Source organism: Xiphophorus hellerii, chromosome 24, assembly GCF_003331165.1.
Source record: "Xiphophorus hellerii strain 12219 chromosome 24, Xiphophorus_hellerii-4.1, whole genome shotgun sequence".
NCBI classification, from domain to species: domain Eukaryota; kingdom Metazoa; phylum Chordata; class Actinopteri; order Cyprinodontiformes; family Poeciliidae; genus Xiphophorus; species Xiphophorus hellerii.
This window is the reverse complement of record NC_045695.1, coordinates 11,087,797-11,097,632: the sequence shown is the minus strand read 5'-3', so window position 1 is coordinate 11,097,632 and position 9,836 is coordinate 11,087,797. Positions and strand designations below refer to the sequence as shown.

At 42.4% G+C, this 9,836-nt stretch overlaps 1 protein-coding gene across 2 annotated transcripts in view; it reads right to left on the bottom strand.

The window, feature by feature from the left end:
* Nucleotides 1–1,705: 1,705 nt before the first annotated feature.
* The window catches only part of mgat5 (alpha-1,6-mannosylglycoprotein 6-beta-N-acetylglucosaminyltransferase), a 43,831-nt gene continuing 35,700 nt past the window's right edge, over nucleotides 1,706–9,836 (bottom strand). Inside the window, exons 12-17 of one of the 2 annotated variants that reach the window (XM_032556041.1) lie at nucleotides 7,219–7,368; nucleotides 5,281–5,427; nucleotides 5,089–5,205; nucleotides 4,846–4,920; nucleotides 3,842–3,999; nucleotides 1,706–3,729 (exon numbers count right to left, since the gene is read on the bottom strand). In XM_032556041.1, coding sequence (XP_032411932.1) covers nucleotides 3,531–3,729; nucleotides 3,842–3,999; nucleotides 4,846–4,920; nucleotides 5,089–5,205; nucleotides 5,281–5,427; nucleotides 7,219–7,368 — 846 coding nt within the window. In that variant the 3' untranslated portion in view covers nucleotides 1,706–3,530. The remainder of the gene's footprint in view (nucleotides 3,730–3,841; nucleotides 4,000–4,845; nucleotides 4,921–5,088; nucleotides 5,206–5,280; nucleotides 5,428–7,218; nucleotides 7,369–9,836) is intronic. The other variant, XM_032556042.1, reaches the window with a different exon arrangement.

Sequence of the window (9,836 nt, the reverse complement as noted above, 5' to 3'; positions counted from 1 at the left end):
GTGGCGATAAATGCACCTTGCATCCGCCAATAAAAAGAAGAAGAAGAAGCTTCCGTAGAGTTCATGGGTGCCGGCCATACAGGTGAGTTTCCTGCCTCCACTTGTAATTGTTTAGGTGTTTGTATATCTGTACACCTGTAGGAAACCCCGTCGGCACAAGCTGCCGTTAAAATCTAAGGAAGAAGAAAAACCCTTTTACTTGTGGGCGGAGTGATTCCTGTGACCAAACAGCTTCTGGCGTTACGTGAGCGTGGAAAGGGGTTAGCTTGATTGGCATAGTGCGCAGTTTTGAGCCTTATTTTATTTAATTTGCCTTTAATTGAACTTTTTTAAGCTCTTTAATTAGGTGTTGTTGGCGCTGCACCAATTTGGATTTATCTCTGAGTTTGCTCCAAATGGCGTGACGCCATGCGGCTGCCATCCAGCACCGGCTTGTAGACAGAAGACAACAGGTTGGTAATGTTTTATCAATTTATTACCGTCCTATCGTTGTATTTTTTCTTCTTCTTCAGATCTGAGGACTTCTCTCATTGGCGACGGGTGACCTGGATGATGGCATTTTCTCTTGTGTGTGCAGTGACCAAAACAAAGATGGCGGAAAACCCAGGAGTGAGTGATTTGGGAGCCTTCCGCCAGATTAGGTCTTTCATCTCTTACCTGTAAGCATCAGTAGCTGAATTTGTGTTTGTAACCCTCTTTTAAATTTTATTTAAATAAATAAATTTTGTGAATCATCTTTGAAACTGTCTCTTTGTCTTAAATTGAGATTTCCTGGGTTGGCAACAAACATATTTCAGTTTTATTGTGAATGTAAATCCTAGTTGCTACACTATTTTGTAATCTGTAACTTTGTTAAAGCAACATGTATTTTGAGTAGACTCAAAAAGTAAGTTTTTTTGTGAGTCTACTCTGTGGAAACGCTGCTGCCCAGGGATGTAGAACTGGGGCCATTAGTTCACTAAGAGAAGAAACTATGGTGCACTGGACAGTGGACACACCATAGCTGGTGCTGTACAACTGACAATTTACAGCCAGCTATGGTGTACCCACTGTCCAGTGCACCATAGTTTCTTCTCTTAGTGAACTAACGGGCCCCAGTTCTACATCCCTGGGCAGCAGCGTTTCCACAGATATCTTGTCATGGTTGGCCTGACCAAGGATTGAACCCACAATCATCAGATCCAACACACAGTACCATAACCACTGCACCAACCACATTGTAGAAACACACAGCTCGAACTCATACAACAGCTCAGTTAGGCATTTTACAAAAAAAAAACATTGCTAGGATTTCTACCTCTCCATTAGTGGAGCCACAAGGGTGACTTGAACCCACAACCATCAGCTTTGAAGCACAGCACCTTAAACCAGTACGCCAATTATTTTTCTAAGTAAATTTTTTGGTTTCTCAGTAATGTACCGCATGAAGATCCCACTCACCTGCAAGATCAATCTGAATCAGATAATTAGCAAAACACTAAAAACAACCTGATTGCTTTGTGTCTTCTAACCTTTAGATCAGCATCTTCAAATGTGCTGTAAACTTTAAAAAATATATACTAATAAATCACTAATTTGTGCCCTAATCATGCTTTATAAATTCAGAGTTGGGTAACATATTGCTTTCAACAAATGAACCCAATCATTTCCAAACTAAACATCATGATGTGTTTCTGTGATATTGAAGAAATGCATTAGCTGAGCCTTTTGTCACAGAAAGAAGATTTATTTAAAAATAAAGCTGTTTCCCTCTGACTCAGAAAGAGCAAACAAAATGTCACTGCTCACCTTTTGGCTGATTGGACTGCAATCGTCACCACTAACGAGCAAAAATGATATGGTTGGTGCTCAGAACACAAATCTAGAAAACAAATTGAGGATGTGAGGTTTGAGTAACGTAAATAAGGCTTTTGGCTGCAACTTAAAACAGGTTTGCCTCACAGCTGCAGATTTCTGATTAATCAGTTTATTCTACATCTGCTGTTAGGATCCAATTCACTCTCATTACTGTTAATCTAGTTACTATCAGACATGTAGATGATTGAGGCAGAACCAAACCGAAAACACCAAAAGGCACGTTTATGTCACTAAAAACTTCAAATACTAACTTGGCAGCAGATCACAGACCTGTTAAACAAATACAGTGAACATGAATCGTGAATTCCTCAAAATATGTTTAAAACAGCCCAAAATGTTTGGGGTGAAAAGAGGAATATTTGTCTGGGAGTCTCTGTCTTAAAGAGACAGAGATGAGACGAAAACAGGATATTATTTCACAAGTAATCAAACTGCTGAAGTTTTTTCCCAATATTTTCTTGCAAGAGCGACAGAAAATCTCGTCAGGTTTCACGTTTGAATTTGAGATGTTTTGCATAGAATAAAAATTAAAAACTTCAGTTTCTATCTGAGCAGAGCTGGTATAGAAGTTAACCTAATAGATTCTGTAAACCTACGTTTTGTCTCATCTCATGTCTAAAAGCCACAGAGTTGCAGACAAATCTCCTTTTAAATCATACATTTCATAATTTTAATCTTAAATTACCCTCCATAAATAAAAATCTTTAGACAGAAAAAAGGAAAATAAAGACAACCCCGCTATAAATAATAAAAAAAAGACATTTCCAGCAAAACACAGCCATAAAGTTCTGCGTACAAAATAAATATAAAAGAAAAAATTCAACTCATATGAACAATATACAGTGTCACTAAAATCTTTTTATAAACCTCTGATTACCATAGTGCATTTTTTCCCATTTATTACAAGAACTACAAAGTTTTTTCTCTGTAATTTTCCTATAATTTGCAGGCAAATTAAAATCCTAGTGATTATCCAAGAAAGAACAGGGAGGTTCTGCAACGTTGGATGATTTCACTGCTTACAGTTTGCTGGACAAAACGATTCCTACGAGTTTAGCTGGTCGGTCCTACATGGAGATGCTGCTGGACGGCTGCAAGGTCATCGTGTTTGTCACGTCTCTATCGGCTACGACACAACGGCACGGCGACCCCGTGCGCTACTGGCCTTTTTGCAGAATCAGACTCACTTATAGTCAGTCGCTCTGAACGTAAATGTGCAACTTAAGCAAATACCAACTCCGACTTTTCCACTTTAAAACTCGCAAAGTAAAAAAAATCTAAATGTTTGCCCTTGTAGAGACGGTTACAGTGTAAAACTGAGTTCTTCTTCAGCTTATGCAAGTGTGTGTGTCCAGTCCAGTGCAAACCTACCTAAAGAATAACAGTGTCAGATCTAAACAGGAGGAATGGATGGAGCAGTTGGAGTGGCTGCCAGTAGGGGGCGCTAACGTCCGTTAGTGTCTCTGATTTGAGCTGCGGGTTTACAGTCCGACTCAACTCCCTTTGTCCATTCAAGTAAAGAGCCTCGGCGCCCCCTGCTGGTGAATCAGAGTAGTCGGGCGCACCGGTTGGCTACAGGAGTGTCCCTTCCTGCAGCTGGGGGAAAATAATAAATATGAACACACACAGTTTAGAAAGTTTGTGTGTCGCTTCACTCCAGCAGCCTGTAGCTGCTATAGGCAGTCTTTGCAGAGCGCCACCTGGCCCTTCATGTAGTCGCGACACGGGCAGATGCGCTGCAGCGTCTGGTGGGCGCCAGCGCAGCTGAACAGCAGCAGGTCCGACTGGAACACGCAGTGATGGCGGGTTGCACTGTAGGCCGGGACCACCGTGTCGGCACTCGACTCCACCGTCTTACAGGTGACGCCAAACCTGACACACAAAGATTTTCAGCTCAGAATCAACACTTTTACTGACGAGCTTGTGGTCTCTGCTTCCCTCTTGTGGCTGCTTGAAGCATTGCGAGTGCGTCACTGAGTCCTACCTTTCCAGGTCTTTGTCTTTGTTCAGGTGCTGGAAAAAGGAGGGCTCGCAGATCAGCTGCGCCTCCTGACACACCTGTTTACACGACTGACCGGGGTCAGCCTGTTTGACCTGCAGAGCGCTGAGGGGCGGCCACATGACCTGACCGTGGCAGAAATCCTGACAAAACAAAACAAGCCGGTTTTGGTCACCTGTAATTACAGTATTTCTGACTCTACAATGTCTTGCAAAAGTCCAGACAACCTTTAACATTTTGTCATGTTAGAGGAGCAGTATGTAACTTTAATAAAAATATATATTTGTTGAAACTGTCTCTATGTTTCGACAGTTTGCTATGAGACAGATAATCTGTGAAAAAAAAATTGAGCTCCTCTGCCTTCTTCCTGTGCTAACTACAAACAAGCAATCAGAGCTAAGAGGCGGGTCTTAGCGCTGTTAATCATACTCATGTACATGCTAAGAATCTTCCCCTGTTTCTGATTGTTTTTTTCAGTGTATTTCTGCAATTAGCAATAGCAGAACCACAGGGAGGAGTTAGATTTTTTCCCCCATCAGATTATCTTTCATACTGACCACTTTCATGAGTTACATACTGCAGCTTTAAAGTTCTCCAGAACATTCTCCCAGACCCGTCTGTCTGGGAGTGTCTCACCAACTATGAACTGTTTGTTCGTAGTTTGTGTCTTTAATGAGACTAAATGTAAAATCTATCTTTGGTTACTTCTTGATTTCACTCTGTTGTTCATCGACTTCCTTGACAGCAGACAAGAGGAAGTGTGTGGGACGTTTTTTCAAAACAGGATCCTCATGACCTGCTGTTTTATTATTGTGAAAACACTACATTATGAAGCAAACAAAGGGAGTTCACCCTGCAGGGATGTCAGCCTTAATAACCTCCTCATGCTGCTAATTAGAAGCTAAGATGATTAGACCTTAACTTCTTCATGGCGCCTGAGGAAAAGCAGCTACTGAAGAGGCTCCGGTCTCGTTTTAAGGAGTGTGTACCTGGTTCTCAATGAAAGCGTTGACTCTCTGCAGCATCCCCTCACAGGTGAACTCATAGGGCAGGTAGGGCTCAATCTGACCACAAAACACAACAAAACACATTAACTCAAGATAACCTGGACAGATTTGTGTCTGGATGTTAAAGAAATGCGCTGCGGCTCAAACCATACGAAACGCTTCAGGCCAGAACAAAGCTTTTGTTTTGTTCCAGAGCTCAACAACACAAGGCGTTTGTTCCCCTACCTTCTGGCTCAGGATGGAGCGCAGCGCCCGCTCCACCTCGGCAGAGTTCTCGATGTCCACCGTCCAGACGTGGGGCCGACCGATGTACACCTCGGCGTACGGATGTTGAGACGTCAGCTGCGGACGAGAGAGCAGCGGTGAGGAGGAGAAACCAGAGACGGGTCATTGTACCGTGCAGACGAGTCCGCTCACCTCCCTCAGGGTGGGTTTGCCTTTGAAGAAGTCCGTGTTCTTGCTGCTCTTCGGTGGGGTGAACTTGGGGTTGAGGAAGGCGCAGCCGTTGGCGATGGCCTCCAACGGGGCGGGGCCTTCGTAGGGGAAGGACAGACCCACAAAAAGCTGAAATAAAAGAAAACAATCAGTTTCCAAACAGGTTCTACATTTGATTCATGTTGCTCTGATGCAACGATTGCAGTTTTCTGGTCGATGCAGATTTTTTTTCTTTTTTTCTCAAATGTCACAAAAATATAGCAAGAAAGTGATTATTATTATTAACTGCAAACATGTAGTTAATAACCTGTTGAGGAAAAAGAAGTTGATTTTTAGACCTTTTCAGAGGTAAATAAGATCATCAATTTCTCAGTGCACCTCTGCTGGTTTACAGTCATATATGCAGATGAAAAACTTCCTATTTTTATCTGTAGTATTTATTAATTAAATGATGTTCTAGTTGTTGTGCTAGCAGTTTTTTCTCAGATGCTAACCAGGCTACGGCAGCAGTAAAGTTCATTTCCTGTCCCCAACGAGTTTCTGCTATCGAGTATCTTGAAACAAAAACATCATCAGCACAAAATATGGTCGAGGTGGCACATTTCCTTACAGCAACAAGGAAGGGAGGCTGCAGGAGTTTGTCAACATTCAGATGGAGACATAATGAAGTTTTGTAGAAAACGCTTCGTACGTCCAGAGTCAAGCTTGTCCACAACAACAGCCTGCTGTCAACACAATGCTGCATTGTAGGTTAAAATATGCCGCTGCTCACATGACGCCTCAGACTCGTGTTGATCATTCTGCTCTTTGGGCTCCTGCAGTGTCTATTCCACGCTCCACCAACAGGTGGCAGCGCGACACGCACTTTCCTGAATGTTTCTCCTCAGAGCTGAGAAACAGAGGAGCTCTATTTATAGGGAGAGGAGCGAATCTACCCAGACTGAAGGACTCAGAGGGAGGAGCTGATGGAGAACAGCCAGCATCTCTGATGCTGCTGCTGTGGATTAAAAGGAAAAAAAAAACTACAGCAATCAATGAGGAATATGGCTTTGACCCACATTCTCCCCATTAGCTCACATTAAACAATCCTGTTCACATGGAGGCCGAGCGCCGCGTCGCATTCGACCGGATCCACAATACCGACGCGCTTTCAGGAGATGGTAAAGTGTCTGGTGTGTGTTTTCACACTCTTTCTCCTCCTAAAGCAATCATTGCATCAGCCTGCTGCTGATCAGATGGGGGTAAAACATCCACAGCTCCAAACGGGAAAAACAACCTCTGCTTAAAACCCTGCAATTAATGCATAAAGTTTAGTGGAAGGAAAATGAAACACAGCTCAACAAAAACAATCAACATGCAAGATTTAATCACATCTTATGTACTTTGTTTGTCTTCTTATGAAGCAGATTATTATATTATAATAGCAAAATTAATACCAGTGGATCCTGTCACTGCTGCTGAGGTAATAAAAGTTATTTCTGCCTTTGTTTGCACTGATAATGTTACCAGGAACAACCCAAAGACAAAAAAGCATCTCCACCATAAAGATGACAAAGACGACAGCCGTCATGCAAACTGTGACCGAGTGACAAACAGCTTCCACAGCAAATACTGAAAAAACACTGAATTTGTAAATGTCTGCCACTTTCTATATGAATCCACCAGATTGATCTGATTTCCTTCTGATCTGTAATCAAGCGTCGCTTCTTCTGTTGAAGACAACAGAAAATGTTTGATCAGTGTATAAGAGAGAGTAACTAGAGGAAGGAGAGATCTTTGACCACAGATCTCAACACAATATCGTCTTCTACTGGACACAAGATGGTTAAAGCGGCTCTACAGTCAGCAGAACTAAAGAAAAACTCCTTCAATCTCGATTGGTTTCCTCTAAAAAGCTCAAAGCAAAGACGTCCGCCTCACCTTGGTTTCTCGCAGCAGGAACTGCAGGTCTCTGCCGCTCAGGATGCCGTGGTTCTTGACGTAGCCGGGCAGATAGACGGTGCTGGTGCCGTGCACCGTCCCGTGGACCTCCATGTAGCCGTGGATGATGTCCAGGTACCGCTCCTTACCCTGCAGCAGAGGAAACAGGTTCTTTACTCCTGTGGAGACAGAGCTGACCATCTGGAGGAGTTAAAAATAGCAACACTGTGGGGAAAATCTGAGCACACACTACTTTATTATTATTATTATTACCGTCTGGCTAATCTGCTTTCATTACAGTTAATAAAACATTTACGTCCAAGGAAGCTCGGCCAACTTGTGTCAGAGTTCATCTGAAATCGCTGGAGTTAAATTCCCGTCATCAGAGCCGTTGGCTTTATGGATCATCTTAACGTTAGACAAGATGCTGTAAAGCAGAGGCAAATCAAAAAGCTGAATGTTCTTTAAGGTGAATGAATGTCTTGATGCTGTTTGTTTGTTTCAGCATTCAATAAGTGTTTCTTAAAATTAAATCAGTCCATCCAGGATTTTGTGATGCTAGTTTAGAAATATTTGTAAAGAATTTTTATATTTGCGCTAATGTATCAGGTGAAAGGTGACTTTTTATTAATCGTCACATCAAGGACAAAATGTTGACATTCAGTATAGATGAGGCTTCAGCAAACCCAATATTTTGGCCAATTTGAGAAAAAAGTGCAGTAAAGCTCAGATAAAATGTGAAGTTTTGTTGATTTTGTAGATTTGTGAAAAACTTATTGATGTGATTTAGAGTCTAGAGGGCCATATAAAAAGCTATGGTGGGCCAGATTTGGCCCCTAAACCTCGAGTTTGACACCTGTTCTGTAAAATTTATATTCCTTGTTGTATAAGAAAATATTCACAACTTTTGGTTGCATCCACCAACTTCAATTTGTTTTATAGGGATAGCAAATCTTTCTGAATGTGAGCAAACATCTGGAAAGTGTGGCATGCTTTTCCCCCCCAGCATCCATTTCCAGTTTTTACAATTGGTTGTACTGGTTCTGCTTCTTCCTTTGTGTTGATCTGCCATAAAATCCAACTAAAATACCCGTACAGAGAGTAAAATCCTTTCTCAAACGTCTCGAGTCTCTACGGCAGATAAGGTTGTGCCATTTCCTTCTTTACAGCAGGAAGTCACACAAACACCTCGGAAATATCGATTAAAAATAGCGAAGGCACCCAGGAGGCAATAGCACCTTTTAAGTGACACATTTACACACTCTCTCTGCTTGTGTGTGTGTGTTCATGCTGACTTCAGAGCTTCCTGTAGGGGCTTAAGTTTCAGGTAGCCGCTCGTCCGGGTCCCTGGAGGCTCCGCTATCAGATGCCTCCAGCCAGCCTGCTGTAACTAAAGCAGCCTGATGTGTGTGTGTAGGGGTGTGTGTGTGAGAGAGAAGCTCTAATTAGGAGGTGAAATTACAATCCTCTAATCTTTTCACTCTGGAGAACTGAGCGAGGATTTGTGTTTGTGAAGGGCGGATTTACAAATAAAGAAGTTAGAAATAGAAACAGGTGCATGCAGGTAAATACATGAGAAATTTATGTTTCCATCTCAGGCTTCTGCCTGCAACTTGCTGTAAGAGCAGGAAGCAGATGGATGGATGCTCTGAGCGGAGTACATGCTCAGAGAGTTATAAAATTACTGCTTGAGCTGGCGAGGCTGATTGAAGCTGCAGGAGGAGGAGGAGGACGGAGCTTTATGGCCGTGTAAATCAGGGGGAATTTGTAAACTCTGGCTCTGAGGAAACGGGAGGGTTGACTGACAAGCGTCCTGGGAGGGAAAGCGCAAGGCCTCTCGGAAATGAGCCGGGAATCGCATTTAATTCTTTAGATTACAAACTTATTTAAGCAGGAACAACTTTATGCTTTGCAATTTACAAAACTTCTGGGTCGACCAACATTGTTCGGGATCATCAGGATGCAGACGGCAGCTGTCGGTGCGTTCAACATCAAACAGTCTGCAGCCATTTCCAGACTAAGAACTGGAAGCTCGTCGGTCAGAATGAAAATTCACTTCAGACGCTCTGCAGTTCAGCGTAACGCGCATCGTCTCTGATCACCAGGATGAAAGCTGCAGCTGAAATATGGAAATGTTTCTGGACGAAGAGACTCTTGGTCCGACTTTGTTGTTTATCTTGCTGCAGATTAAAAGTCTGAAGATTTTCATATCAAGCGTGAGTGACCTTTGAACCTTAAGGAGCATCATTAATCAATAACTGATTGACTCACCTAAATCATACATTGTGGAAAAACGTGACACTTTCCATTACAGACTGGATTTAAGCAACAATCATTAAAATCATTAAAAGAAATTATCTTCAACCACCGTTGTAAATGTTACTGTTGTTTTCTCATATCTTAGCTATTAATCACACATTTTATTGCTGTGTTCTAATAAATAAAGCCATAAATAAAGCTTATGCAAACCAACAGGACATCTGAAAGCCGTCCAGTAACTAGTTGTGGTGTAATAATATCCAGAGGTGCTTGGAGTGCAGTCAGGAAACCCTGTTTCTTCTCAACGCTCTGTTACGGCCCATTAGACAGAATAGCCCAGAATCTATTGGTGCTTGGTG